Source organism: Piliocolobus tephrosceles, chromosome 7 (assembly GCF_002776525.5).
Source record: "Piliocolobus tephrosceles isolate RC106 chromosome 7, ASM277652v3, whole genome shotgun sequence".
In the NCBI taxonomy this organism is placed as follows: domain Eukaryota; kingdom Metazoa; phylum Chordata; class Mammalia; order Primates; family Cercopithecidae; genus Piliocolobus; species Piliocolobus tephrosceles.
Window position 1 is genome coordinate 126,564,612 of NC_045440.1, and position 15,476 is coordinate 126,580,087.

The following is a 15,476-nucleotide window of genomic DNA, read 5'->3' on the forward strand; positions in this document are numbered from 1 at the left end:
TCTGCTATATACCTAACAATTTAGTGAGGCGGGAAAATATGCAGGTGGCAAACATTTTGTCAAGATGTTAACTTAAAGCTGTGTGGCTGAGAGAAAACTGGGGATCAGTGAACCTGGGTTCCAGTCCTAACTGCATTAACTCAAAGAGCTTTGTGACTTTTGGGACATGTCACCACCACTCCAGATCACTGTTTTCTTATCTATGAAATAAGAGCGTTAAATAGAATGATCTCAAAAGTTCCCCTCTACACGTTCATAGCAGCTATTATACACAATGGCCAAAAAATGAAACCAAGTCAAATGTCTATCAACTGATGCCTGAATAAACGAAATGAGGTATATCCATACGATGGAATCTTAATTGGCGATATAATGAAATGAAGTACTGACACATGCTATATGGAAGAATCTTGAAAACATTATGCTGTGTAAAAGACGTAAGTCACAAAAGGCAACAAAATACTGTATGATTTTAAGAAATGTCCAGAACAGGCAAACCTAAAGAGTCAATAAGATCAGTGGTTTTGGTCAGGTACAGTGGCTCACACCTATAATCCCAGCACTTTGGGAGGCTGAGGTGGGCGAATCACTTGAGGTCAGGAGTTTGAGACCAGCCTGGCCAACATGGTGAAACCCTGTCTACTAAAAATACAAAAATTAGCTGGGCGTGGTGGCACGTACCTGGAGTCCCAGCTACTCAGGAGCCTGAGGCACGAGAATCGCTTGAACCCAGGAGGCAGAGGTTGCAGTCAGCTGAGATCATGCCACTGCACTCCAGCCTGGGTGACAGAGTAAAACTGTATCTCAAAAAAAAAAAAACAAAAACCAAAAAAAAAGAGTGGCCATGGAATTATTGCAGTTTAGGTTTAAAAATTGCATTAGAATTATTTTTTAAGTCCTTATAGTTCTGAGTTAAATTCTGAAATATTTACCAATGAAATGTCTGGCAAAACTGCTTCAAAAAATCAGGGGTGGAGGACAGTCATAGATATAAATAAAACAAGATTGGCTATGAGGTAACTATCAGAGGTGATGACCATTAGATGGTTAAGCAGGGTTCGTATTGACACACACTACAACAGAGATGAACCTTAAAAACATTGTGATAAGTGAAAGAAGTCAGTCACCAGAGGACATATGAAATGTCCTGAATAGGTGAATCCATAGACACAGAAAGTAGTTTAGTGGTTGTCAGAGGCTGGGAGGAGGAAGAGGAGGGTAAACTGTGACTGCTTTGGCTTTTTTAGGAAGTGATGACAATGTTCTGGAAATAGATTGTGGTGACAGCTGCATAACATTGTGAATATACTAAAGATCACTGAATTGTACACCTTAAAATGGTTAAAATGATGAATTTTATGTTATGCGAATTTGGTCTCAACAAAAAGAAAAAAGGTTCATTGACTTTTCCCTCTACTTTTTCATATGTTTGAAAATTTTCCAGAAGAAAATTTTAAATAACTGATCATAGATCATCCACACTTAATCTATTTTACTACTGAGATAACATTTACTATCAATATAAAAAAATTACTCCAGCTGGACACAGTGGCTCACACCTGTAATCCTAGCACTTTGGGAGGCCAAGGTGGGCAGATCTCTCGGGCCCAGGAGTTCAAGACCAGGCTGGGCAACACAGTGAAACCCCATCTCTACAAAAATACAAAAGTCAGCCAGGTGTGGCAGTTTAACACCCATACTTGTAGCTACTAGGGAGACTAAGGTGGGAGGATCACTTGAACCCAGGCACTCAAGGCTGCAGGGAGCCATGACCGTGCCACTATACTCCAGCCTGGGTGACAGAATAAGACCCTGTCTCAAAACAAACAAACAAACAAAAATTACTCTAACAAATTAATCCTCAATTAAGTTATACCAGAAAGGTAGACTGCTAAACACTCAGTATCATAATGGCTCCAATCAGAACAAAGGAGAATAAAAATCACATATTCTGGTAAATTTAAAGATCAAACCCCTGATATGGTGGTGAGAGGACTGGTTGTCAGTTTCACTTCTGCCAAGTTACTTCACTTCCTTGCATCTCCTATTCATCTTTTGGTAAAACTCAGGAAATAAACTAGGTTCCTCCCAATAGTAATATAATAGTCTATGACCTTATACTTTGTATTAATACAATTTCTTTATTTTGAAAAAGAACCTAGTAGCAAATGCCAATTTAAGGAAAAATGTTACTTGACATCAAATACCCATCCCACTATTTCCCTGCAGTGATGAGGCTGATTCACAATTCTCAACCATATGAACACTGACTTACATTTAAGGGTGGTTCAGAGTTCTCTACCCTGAGGTAACAGCGAGCAAGTTTAAAAAGTCTCTGAAGTCAGTCAGCCTTTTCAAAATCATTTAAATTTAACAAAATTATATCCATATTGTAACACAGCGTATTGATGCATTGTTTCTTTAGTGTAAGCAACTCAGAAAAGCATATAAGCTATCGTAGGAAATAAATGACAATTCAGTAAGATTTTTCGAACTTATCCATAATATTACGTAGGTTGGCTGGGCGCGGTGGCTCACACCTGTAATCCCAGCACTTTGGGAGGCCGGGCACGGTGGCTCACACCTGTAATCCCAGCACTTTGGGAGGCTGAGGCAGGCGGATCACTTGAGGTCAGGAGTTTGAGATCAGCCTGGCCAACAGGGTGAAACCCCGTCTCTACTAAAAAAAAAAAATTAGCCGGGTATGGTGGCAGGTGCCTATAATCTCAGCTACTCAGGAGGCTGAGGCACGAGAATTGCTTGATCCCGAGAGGCAGAGGCTACAGTGAACTGAGATGGCACCACTGCACTCCAGCCTAGGCAACAGAGCAAGACTGCCTCAAAAAATAAATTAATTAATTAAATTAAATATTACATTGGTATTCATACCTGATAAACTGTCATATATCATTAAATCTTGGCTATATACTGTACTTTAGAGTTGAGTTTTTCAATTGGAGAATAAATCTAGGCTTTTAATTACATAAATTAGTGTTTTTCAACCCCAATCTAGGAGACATATATACTCCAGCCCAATTCTGCACTGAAGGACAAAGATTGCTGCAAAAGAAATGAGTGAGACTGTCAAAATAAATGAGAGGTATACAGCTTAGCCACTAAGGAGATGGACAAGACATGTCAACTTCTGATCTGCTACTTTTTGCATCTATAAAATGGTAACACTGCTACTTATACTTCAGGATGTTGTGAGGATTAAAAATTGAATAAGCTAAGTGCCTGGTGCAGTCGCAGCACAGTCACTGAGCATTTACTATCCATACGCAGTTTCTTTTTGTAACGCTAACTGCCCTCCAAATTCCTCCAAAGAAAACACATGGATTAGTAAATGAGAAAGAAACAATACTTAAAACAACTATGGGTAACATACCTGTTTCAAGTCGTGTAGAATACTGATATAAGAAATACAAATTGACCAAATAAAGAAATCCAGTTCCTGGACCCACAGGGAAATAAAAGGTGGCAGTGATTGGCCTCCAAATCTGTCCAGATCAAAATAAACACAGCTATTAGTTTCTGTAAGCCTGGTTATTTTTTTCCCTTTTAACTAAACAAAATTAACCCCTGCAAAGCATCCTCCTCAATGAGAGGTATGAAAGTGATACTACCAACACAATTCAAGAAAATAGCTGAAGAAAAGTGTTCACACCAGTTACAATCATATCAATCTGCAAATCAACGGAATAAAACGACATCATAAAATATGCAACAAATATTTCTAAACAAGTTGAAACAAAATCAATACTACACGAGTACATGCTCAGTCTTTACTGAGATCAGGCATACAAGTAAGCCTACATCAAAAAATGAATTACAAAGGCTTAATTTCCAACAGTACAGTAATGCCTCTATTTAGGGAAAGAATATTCTAGAATGACAAACCTTATCTAAAAATGCCATATTCAAAGGCAGAAGTAAAACAACAATTTTTTATTCAAACCAATGCACTAAATAGGCAATGGGGCACTTTTTCTTTAAAAACATTTCCCTGAAAAAACAAAACATAAGAACGGTCTAAAGTAATAAGTAGGCCAAGTTCAGTGTCTCAGGCCCTGTAATCCCAGCATTTTAGAAAGACGAGGCGGGCAGATCACCTGAGATCAAAAGTTCAAGACCAGCCTGGCCAACATGGTGAAACTACGTCCCTACTAAAAATATAAAAATTAGCCAGGTGTGGTGGCAGGCGCCTGTAATCTCAGTTACTTGGGAGGCTGAGGCAGGAGAATCGCTCCATCTCAAAAAAAATAAATTAAATTAAATTAAATTAAATAATAAAGTAACAAGTAAGCCTCATTCTCAACTTCCAGTCTCCCAGTTCCAACAACAGCTGATCAGTGTCTTGTATTTCCTCTAAGAAACACATGCTACTATTACTCCTTCTTCTTTATTCTACTCTATATGGCACTGTTTTATACCTTGGTTCGTTCCCAACAAAATATTTTAATTGGCTTCACAGTATTCCTTGTATGTGAATATCTAAAGTTTTGTTTAAACTGTTACAATGCCACAATGAATATTCCTGTAAATCCTCTTTATATGTGCATATACAGAATAAGTTCCTGTCAATAAATCTGCTAGAGCAACAGACATAGGCATTTATTTTGGCAGATACCGCCAAATGCCTACAAAAATGTCTGCTCGATTTATACTTCCTCCTAAAAAGTAGATGACTGCCTGTCTTCTCTCCATACTCTCACCATTTCATGTATTATATATTCACCAATCTGAAAACTAATTTTTATTTGCATTATGAGAAGTCAAGCGCCTTTTCATGTTTTAAAAACCTGAACATTTCCTTTATTCATCTGTTCTTCTGGATTTACATTTCCTTTTTTTTTTTTCCCTCCAGATAGGATCTTGCTCTGATGCCCAGGCTGGCATGCAGTGGCATGATCTTAGCTCACCACAACCTCCACCTCCCGGACTCAAGTGATTCTCCCACCTCAGCCTCCCGAGTAGCTGGGACTACTAGCACGCACCACCACACCTGGCTAATTTTTGTATTTTTTGTAGATACAGGGTCTCATGATGTCACCCAGGCTCGTCTCAAACTCCTGAGCTCAAGCGATCCACCTGCCCTGGCCTCCCAAAGTGCTGGGATTACAGGCATGAGCCATCGCACCTGGCTGCATTTCTTCAGACATTATGAAATTTCTCTTTCTCATCACTGCAAGCATTTTCTGATCAGTCATTCGACTTTCATGGTATTTTTGCCATATTTTGGCATACAAAGATTTAATTAAATGTAGGCAAATGTGTCCATGATGTGTCATGTTTAGAAAGTCTTTTCGCTCCAAGAATGTAAGTGTTCACGGTTTTATTTTAGCACTTTCAAGGTGCATCCAAGGAATGAGGAAGAGATCCAACTGTTTTTCTAAATGGTCGCCCCATTTTCCCAATCCCATTTACAGAGTAACTCACATTTTTTCCAATTATTTGAAAAACTACTTTCATTGAACATTTATACTCTAGCCTCTTTTATATTAAGGTCTATTTTAACACCATTCTGTTTGGAATTGATTCCTATGCCAATATCAAGTTATTTTAATTTCTTTTTTTTCTTTTTTTCTTTTTTTTGAGACAAGGTCTCAGTCTGTTGCTCAGGCTGGAGTGCAGTGTCGTGACCACAGCTCACTGTAACCTCAAATTTCTGGGTTCAAGCAATTCTCCACTCAGCCTCTCAAATGGCTAGGACTACAGGCATGTACCATCACACCTGTTTAATTTTTTTTTTTTTTTTTGGAGACGGGCTCTCCCTATGTTGTCCAAGCTGGTCTCAAACTGCCAGCCTCAAATGATCCTCCCACCTCAGCCTACCAAAGTGCTGGGATTATAGGCATGAGCCACTGTGCCTAGCCTAATTTCTATTACTTTTATAATATATTTTAATACCTGGTAAAGTTAAATAGCTAAATGATATCCCCCTCGCCTGTTTTTTCTTCGACAATTGTCACAATTTTCTTGGTTAGTCTCAATATTTTATTTTTCTAAATGAATTAGAACCATTATTTCATTATATCCATGTGATATGGATATAATTCCCAGCCAAAAAGTTTTTCATAGCTTTTAGAGTTGTCTATAGAGCTATCTCTTTCTATCTTTTTATACCTAACCACAAAAGCTGAGTATCTTAGTGCCTACAATGTTGAAAACTGAGCTTCGGCCGGGTGCAGTGGCTCATGCCTGTAATCCCAGCACTTTGGGAGGCCAAGGCAGGCAGATCACCTGAGGCTGGGAGTTCAAGACCAGCCTGACCAACATGGAGAAACCTCGTCTCTCCTAAAAATACAAAATTAGCCGGGCGTGGTGGCGCATGCCTGTAATCCCAGCTACTCGGGAGGCTGTCTCAACAAAAAAGAAAATTGAGCTTCTTGGGCTTTCTAAGCATACAACCCTAGCTGTAAATAAACTTTTGTATCTTATTTCATTCTTGTTTAATTCACTGGCTGGCACCCCCACCAGAACAATGTTAAATAGTGATTGAAGTAGATGGCCTTCCTAAACTTTTGGAAATGGCAGTGAAATGCTGGCTTTTGGTGTGAGAGCTATATGTCTCATTGCACACTAGCATATACCAAGCACAAAAGACACGCCCCCTGAATTCCTCAGAGTAGTAGGGAAGGCTGTCAAAAGAAGAAAGAGTTGGCAGAAAGGAGGGGACATGTGGACTTGTTACAAAGGCCCCAAGAAGTGCAAGAGCACAATAACTGAATGGGTACTGCTAACGATTCGAGTGTGGCTGGAATGGAGGACATCAGTCACGGGGACTGGCCACATACAGACTGGCCAGTTCCATTCTCCAAGTATGGGAATGTAACCCTCAGAGCTTAATACCTTGCAGAGGGAAGCACGATGTGCATAACAAAAAAGTGACTTTCCAAGAAACTTGTATTAAACCAGAAAAAGAAAATAGGTTAACATTTGTTTTGATTTATTCACAACTTTATCACAGAAACAGGATAGTTTGGTGGAAAGAGAACTGGAGATGATTTGAGAAGGCCTGGGTTTTGTTTTTGCTTACAAGTCACCACTTCTGAGCTTCAATTTCCATAGTTAATGGTTTTTTTAAATAAATCACTAAATTAGTATGCTACCCTGCTTATTTACATGCACTGATTCAGGAGATGGATTTCATAGATGAGGAAACAGGATGAGAAAAGGTTAAGTATCAGCCAGTAAGTGGTGAAGCTAGAATTTTATCCCAGACAGTCTGACTCCAGAGTTTGTGATACTAAGCCCCTATTCTTACAATCCCTCTCACAAATGGCATCAGTATTATGAGGTACAATTATAATTAGTGTAAGTGTTCACTACTAAGACACTTGTATAATCCTGAAATGGACTCAGAATAAACCTACTAATTCATTCTCTGTGCTTAAGAAAAGCACTGGGAGTAAAGACCAGAAGCGAAACCTCCTAAGTAGCCCTGGAACCTTGGAAACGTATGGATGTCAAATTGGCTTCATCATCTACCCAATGACATTATCCTATGACTTCTGCCTTCCTTATCTTACAGGGTTTGTAAAAGGTTGGAATTAAGACAGTGAATTAAAAAGATGCTTTGTAAAAAGAATTAATATGTGTGGGTGTATTAATTGTATTATCACAATCTTTTCGGAAACACCTGCTAACCGGTTTTTATAAATTCATATTTCAACTACCCCCATATTCCTATAAGTTACTCAAGGCCTGGTTGTGGAAAAGAAACCTCGTTTTTGTCTGACTACATTTTCTCTAATGCTGATGACACAAGACTATTTTTAGTCACTGTGCGCACCTGTTCTTTGGAAACCAGTGTCTGTCAAAATATCTCACTTCTTTTCCCTGTTCATTAAGCCTACCCTTGAGTTATACTTGCTTTCATTGATCTAAAAGACTTAATATTATTTTTGTTTTACTTTGAAATTATAATCTGAAAATACCAGAAAACAGCTTATCTCTTTAGAAGGATACAGTGTAACATATTTTGGAAATCCCCATTGTAAGTATCCAACTAAATCCCATTTTTTCCTCTACCAGATATGTAAACAGTAAGGAGAAGGAATTGGCTTTATGTTCAGCGCCAGGAGTAAAGAGGCCCATTTTCAACCCTGGAGAGCCTAAGAGGCAGCCAGCTGCAGCACAAAGAGCCATAACTTGCAGACAGAGGACTGCCTGCCTCACACTTACTGAGAGGACTCATTGGGGAGTATCTCATTTTAAGTCCACAGCAACCCCAAGACTAGGCCCATAATGATCCCAGTTTTTTTCAGGAGGAAAGCTGGGCCCTAATTAGAGTTCTGGTAATCCACCCAGCGTTTCTCACTTAACAAGGACATGTAGCCCATGTGCTCACTGCTATATACACTCTTCAAGAAGACGTAAGACATTGTTCCTCAGTTATTAGTCCAACAACTTGAGAGTGTAGGCTGCAGCCATCCTTTAACTAAAATCTTCTAAACAATCTGCTACTGAAATAATCTGCCATCCAGAGTCTAGAGTGTTTTGTTGTTTTTTTTTTTTTAAGTATGAAAAGTGAAGATTTGTCTAAAATAATAAGGATCACTTGATTTGGACTTAAGTATGTATCAGCCACCAAGCAAGAAAGATGATGAGCACCTGTGTGGCAAATGCTGGTTTAGCAAACTGTAGCCTTTTTTGCTGGGTGGGGGGACACGATGAGTAGGCATGAAAAGGCCCCTTCCACTCATTTAAACAAATGAAACGCACTTAATCTTTAAAAAGAGCAATTAGAAGCCATCAAATCTACTCCTAGATATATAGGCAACAGTAACGACTATTTATGCTCACCCAGAAATACATATGTTCACCAAGACATGTACTAGTATGTTCACAGCAGCACCATTCATAATAGCCAAACTGGAAACTGCCCAAAAGGTCCATTAATAGCTGAATGAGTAAATAGATTGTGGTATGGTCCCATAAAGAGCAATCTATAACCACATGCAACAACATGGGTGACTCTCAAACACAATGTTGATAAAAGCAGCTAGACACAAAAGAGAACATACTTCATGATTCCATCTATAGAAAGCATAAAGACTGGCAAAAACAATACATGGTATTAAAAATCAAGAGCACAGTTACCCTTGGAGAGGACAGTGACCAGAAGGAAGGAGGAGGAAGGTTTTAGGGATTCTGTTTCTTGATCTGAATGCTGGCTATGCACGTTTTGAATTTTTAAAAACTCAAGCTATAAACTTATTATACATACACTCTCCTGCTTATATATTATAACTCAATAAAAAGTTTTTTAAAAAGCCACAATCTAATGGGCAACGTTATTATAGACCACAGCTGAACTGTTCAATGTGGACAGGACTACTAAGGAAAGATTTTCAACTATACGTACCAAAACACTTGCCACTAGAGTTCTATAGCCAAACCTTGATGGATATAGAACTTCTACGCTCAGCCTATAGCCCAAGTTCATACTCCTCCCTGCTAAGTTGAAATGTCTCTCTTCCCCAATCCACTCTTAAATCAGTCTCCTAAGGTTGCTGTCATCAGGTTAAATGTGGCATGTAAGTAAAAGCTTGGCAAATATAAGCACCAGGCTGAGTCACAGAATTGGTTGGTACCATTTCTTATCCCTGGAAACAAATTAGAGAAATCAAGAGTTCACATCTTCCCACTTCAAGTTAGGATGCTTTTAAGGAGACAAAGCAGAATAATCATCTAGCAGTTACATTTCAATTACTAATTAAAATTAGAATCTTACTGTCCAGGAGAGAAGGAAATAAGGCACAAAGTATTGGCTGATAAATAAAAATTGGCAACTTTTTTTTCCCCATATTAACTACAAAGGAGGCAACTATTTTTGAATAGCCTATTTATCAGGCTATTTCAAACATTTTTCTGTTCTACATACTATAGGCAAGAAGTAGATAACATATTTCCTCAGTTTGAAGGTACTCGTTCTTGTGTTTCTGAAATTAGAGTGTCTTACAATCAATACACTGGTTTAATGTAATTTCTACTCCCCGTCCCCCAAAAAAGTTGCATTAAATTGATGGTGCATCATATAATCAATGGAGTCTTAGAACAAAGTTAATATGCTATTATATTATCCTCAGATCCTAAAGAAATTGAGGCTCAGACAGGATAAATAACTTGCCTAAGGATACACAACTATTAGAGGGCTGACTCAGGCTTTGAGACCATGATTCAACTACTTGAAATCTAACAGTCTTTCTACTCTAATAGAAAAGGAAAAATAATTTGCTATGATTGATTTGGAAGAAATCACCTTTAAAAATGTTTTGCTACATACTTATTTTTTTCACAGATATTATGTAAAGGAGTTAAACAAGACAGCTTAGAACTATCTCTGACTCAACAAAACAGAAACTGAAACTGAAGCTGTCTACAAAATGGGGGTAACACTTATCTCAGGATGACTGTCGGAGTTCAATGACGTAACCTCAGGGAAATTGTAACAGGGTGATGTTATTTTGTCCAAAGAAATGAAATACCACCATGCAGGCAGCCCTGGGAGACATAACCTTAGAAAACACAAAGGCAGCAGGAATTGCCACCTCTTGTGTAGTTAATCAAGGATTAATATGAAGACATTTCATTATTGTGAACTATTTGATTGATGAATGTAAATCTGAGGGACTCAGGGAGAAATCGTAGACAACAGTATAATGAGTCTTGACACACACCTGTTTCAACCTATCCAATCTAAAGAAATAATGTTATAAACCTCAGAGTTTCAAACCAACAAGCTACACACAGGAATCGATAGCTTAGGAGGAAAAATAACTTGTTACTTCCAACATGAGCACACAATTCTAAATCAATCACTCCCCTATTTCTGTAAGCTGTGAAAGATTCAGCTTCTAAGGAAAAGAGGAGCTTTCTAGCAGAATTCTGCTAAAACACACCTCACACTGTCCGTGCACAGCAGCCTCTCAAATGCAGTTTTTCCTTGACTGCTTCATTTGCAAATGAGTTCCTCCAGGTGGGTCTGAAAGTTACATGTGTCCAAAATAGGCAAGAATCAGAGTAACAGGAAGAAAAGACAAGGTACAGCTGTTGGTCTTTCCACACCTGGGCAGTCCACTGTTCTGCCTCCTGCTGGTAGCTTCTCCCAGCCTGGGGATAACAAGCTGAGAAGAAATAATACAGGGAAGATGAAATCGTGGAAGATGTGACAAGAACAATGACTTTTTCTAATCAGTTCACCATGTTTAACATTATACATCCGCAGACTGTTTGAGAGGCTTATTTACATTACTTCTTTACAACATGCTTATTTACGTCATGTAGTCACTATCACCACACAAGTGAGGATTTTGCAAACAGGGACAACGAGCCGGTTTTGACCAGGTCCTTCTCACACATTAATATGCCACCACTGCTCCCCATGACCACACATTACCCAACAAGCCACAAGGAACAAAGTGCACAACATTAACTCAGCCAACAAATATTTACTGAAGTAATAAACCCAGAACAGTATGCAATTCCGGCTGCACTCCAGAATCATACTTTTATTTCCAACTGCTCCCTGGGACTCTCCACATGGATGCCTAAAAAGCATCTCAAGACTTAGCATGGCCAAAACCCAACTCTTCATCCATACCAGCCCCCATTCCCAACCTAGGCATCCCTGACCCTTCCCCATCTCAGTCAAGGGCTCTGCCATCCACTCAGCTGCTCCTGTGAAAACACAAGTATCTTTCAGTCCTGCTCGCTTCAGCCATTCACTCTTCATATCCGTTCAGCTGTCATCTTGTCCCCTCTGCCAAGTCTATGCCCTTTTCTCTATCTTCACAGCCACACTGTTTCAAACCACCATCACTCTGGCCTCCTAACTGGATTCATCTCTCTGATCTCATCACCTAGCGCTTCCTCCTTCAACCCCCTCCATACATACACAAAGTCCACTCCACAGAGTAGTGGGGACAATCTGTCAGTCCTTTGTTCACAAGGTTCCAAAGACTTCGTAGTGCCCTCAAAATAAAGTTCAAACCTCTTAACATGACATACAAGGCTCAACTATGATCTAGCTTTCATCCACCTTTCCATCTTAGCTTTACTGCACCCAGCTCTGGCTATCTCCCTGCCTTCATCTACCAATCCTCATCCTACAGCTGACCCTGTGCCAGCTGGCAACCCAGTCTTCTTCCTGTTCCCAGCTCCTACCTCTGAGTCTTTCACTTACTAGTGAAAGGATCTAGAATTACTAGAGATGGATATAGAACTTCTACGCTCAGCCTATAGTCCAAGTTCATTCTCCTCCCTGCTATGTTGAAATGTCTCTCTTCCCCAATACACTCTTAAGTCAGTCTCCTAAGGTTGCTGTCATCAGGTTAAATGTGTTATGTAAGCAAAAACTTGGCAAATATAAGCACCAGGCTGAATCACAGAATTGGTTGGTTGTCTCCAGAGCCAGATCCACTCAAAGCTGGCTGGTTCCTCAGTATTCCAATTTCTTCAAATGTCTTCTCTGAGGCCTTTCGGGGTGGAACACCCTATCAAATATTACACCCCATCAAATATTACACCCCTTAAATCACGTGCCTCTATGTCTTCACAGGATCTGAAACCTTCAGTCCTATTTACTATTGTACCCCTGTGCCCACACCCAGCAAGTGAACAATTACTTCCAACAACTCAGTTAATATACAAGCACCTACTATGTGCCAGGCACTATTCTAGGTAACAAGGACAGTGGTGAACAAGGCAAAGATCCGGCTCTCATGGAGCCTTATTCTCTGAGGGGAAGCAGACAAATACCAAAGGGTAATATGCAGCAAGAAAAATGAAGGATAAGGCCGGGCGCGGTGGCTCACGCCTCTAATCCCAGCATTTTGGGAGGCTGAGGCGGGTGGATCACCTGAGGTCAGGAGTTCAAGACCAGCCTGGCCAACATGGCGAAACCCTGTCTCTACTAAAATACAAAAATAAGCTGGGCATGGTGGTGTGCATCTGTAATTCCAGCTACTTGGGAAGCTGAGACAGAAGAACCACTTGAACCCAGGAGGCAGAGGTTGCAGTGAACCAAGATTGCACCATATACACTCCAGCCTGGGCAACAGAGCGAGACTCCGTCTCCAAAAAAAAAAAAAAAGAAAAATGAAGGATAAAGGAGTGGAGTGAAGGAGGGGCTATTTTATATAGGGCCACCAGAGAAGGCCTTGTCAATAAGAGGGCATTTGGGCAGAGACCCGAAGAATGATAGAAGGTAAACAAGTGAGCCACGGTTATCTTCCTCAGGCAGAGCAACAACATGTGCAAAGGCCCTAAGGAGAGACCCAGATAAGCACTGAAGTAACAGCAAGGATCTCATTGTGGAGCCTAAGGTACACTTTGAAGAGCAGTAGGAGATGAGGTCAGAGAGGCAGCAGGGGCCTTGCAGGCCGCTGAAAGAACTTGGATTTTACTCATTAAGAAGACATGGTAGGATTCTGGACAGAGGAATGACAGCACTTGATTTAGGTTTTAAAAGGATCACTCTAGCTGTCTAGAGAAAAGACGGAAAGGAACCAGATTGCAGTGATAATGGTTTGCAATAGAGAATGACAAGGGATTGTATTCTGGATATATGTCTCAAATAGTGAACAGGATTTACTGACAGATTGCCGGGTGTGAGAAAAACAAGAAAAATAAAAGATGACTCTGACAATTCACTTCAGCTCCTCTAATAATGGAGTTGCTATTCTCTTCTAAGGCAAAAGGGGAAAGGGGATTCAGTTTTGGACACGTTAGGATGAAGATGACTCTTAGTCATCCAAGTCGTGATTTCAAGTAACTGTTGGATGCACAAATCTGGAAATCGGGAGACAGATCTGGACTGAAGATATTTATGTTGACATTTCAGAATCTCCAGTTTACAGAAAGAACATAAAGCCCTGAGGCTGAATGAATGAGACCATCTAAAGCTAGGGAGAGTCTATAGAGAAGGTCCTATAACTGATTCCTAAGGCACATCCTAACATTTAAAAGTCTGGAAGATAAGGAACCAGCAAAGGAAACCAAGAAATAATACCCAGTGAAGAGAGAGAAAGACAAGAAAACATTATCCACAGGCCAAGCAAAGGGCTGAAATTAATGCCAGATCTTGCTATCTGACCTGCCGCTGATTAAAGTTTTAAATCAGAAATTGGTGAATACAGATAACCTTCTGAAAACTAGCACTCTCTTGACATAAATGTTACTCTGGACCGTTTCCTTCATGCTTAAGAAAATAACAAGGCCTTCCATTTCTGGACAAATTTACTCTTTGCCCATTCCTTCGTACATTCTCTTACTACGTGGGGGATACTGAATTAGGGCTAGAGGGAAATGCAGAAAAATACACTCGTTCTTTGTATCTCTGACTTTAAATCACTCCTATAGGAAAAACAAAACAAAACAAAAAAACTCCATTAACGTGAAAGGAACTCAGCTAGAAATTGGTGAAGTTGACACCTACAGGCCACCCACGTGGGTGACCGGAGGGAGGTCAGAGGGCAGTGCTCCAGGCGGACCTAATTGCCAGCGTCCAACAGATTAACAACTGCCAACGACTAATCTCACTGCTCCCTTCATGAGTGCGAAGAGCGGGAAGCACAATCTCATTAAACTAGTTAAGTCAACCCCTCCCCACCAGGCCAAGCCCACAACTCCAGCTATCTAGGACCCGGCTCCCAAAGCCTCCCCCGGCCCAAAGGACCCCGCCCTAAACCGCCGGCCCCGCATGCACTACAAATCCCAGCAGGCACCGCTCGTCCGCAACATGCCTGCCTACGCTCCGCCACCGCGGATCCTCCTGGGGCCTGTAGTCTCCACGCCCCCCGTCTCTGGTAAGTACCTGAAACCGATAAAGGAAGGCTTCGGGCCAGAGGAAGAGGTATGCCGGGCTGATTAGGCCGAGTTTGCCGACCAAGGGCACCGCGACGGTGGCGGCGAACCAATAGCGCGTGATCGCCGGGATGCTCCTGAACCAGTCTCCGAGGTCCGACATCTTCGACCCACAGGTAGCCAAGATGCACACGACCGCCCGACTCCCCGTGCCGACCCCCTCACGACGCGGCCGGCTCAGCGACTGTTAGGTATCGAGGTGGAAGCCGCCGAAGCCGCGATGCAGAAGGCGGAGATGGGAGGACGTGGCGCCACCGAATTCGGACCAGCGAGACAGCCTTCTGAGGCGAAACTTCCCCTTCCGGCGGCCGTGGACGACGTGACCAGAAGTCCCGCCGCTTAAAGGGCAAGGGCCGATTTTTACCGCCCGGCCGAGGCTCGGCGGTCTGAGGGGCGGAGCCAGGTAGGGCGACGACACGACTGGTGGGAAAACAGTGGTTGCCAGGAGCAACGACAAACGTTCCAGCCAATGGCGAGGCCAAATGCCATTCACCTATTTCTCAGAGTTTTAATACGGCTGGATCCACTTGGAGGGTATTTAAAGGGGACGAAGGCAAACGAAGTGTCTAGTTCCTCGTCTACTCACTCATTCCACAAGTGTTCGT

General features: G+C 41.2%; 1 protein-coding gene across 2 annotated transcripts in view; it reads right to left on the reverse strand.

The window, feature by feature from the left end:
• DERL1 (derlin 1) overlaps positions 1-15,276 on the reverse strand; it is a 29,333-nt gene extending 14,057 nt beyond the window's left edge. The window contains exons 1-2 of one of the 2 annotated variants that reach the window (XM_023224566.2): positions 14,822-15,276; positions 3,389-3,500 (exon numbers count right to left, since the gene is read on the reverse strand). In XM_023224566.2, coding sequence (XP_023080334.1) covers positions 3,389-3,500; positions 14,822-14,974 — 265 coding nt within the window. In that variant the 5' untranslated portion in view covers positions 14,975-15,276. The remainder of the gene's footprint in view (positions 1-3,388; positions 3,501-14,821) is intronic. The other variant, XM_023224576.2, reaches the window with a different exon arrangement.
• Between the last annotated feature and the right edge of the window lie 200 nt (positions 15,277-15,476).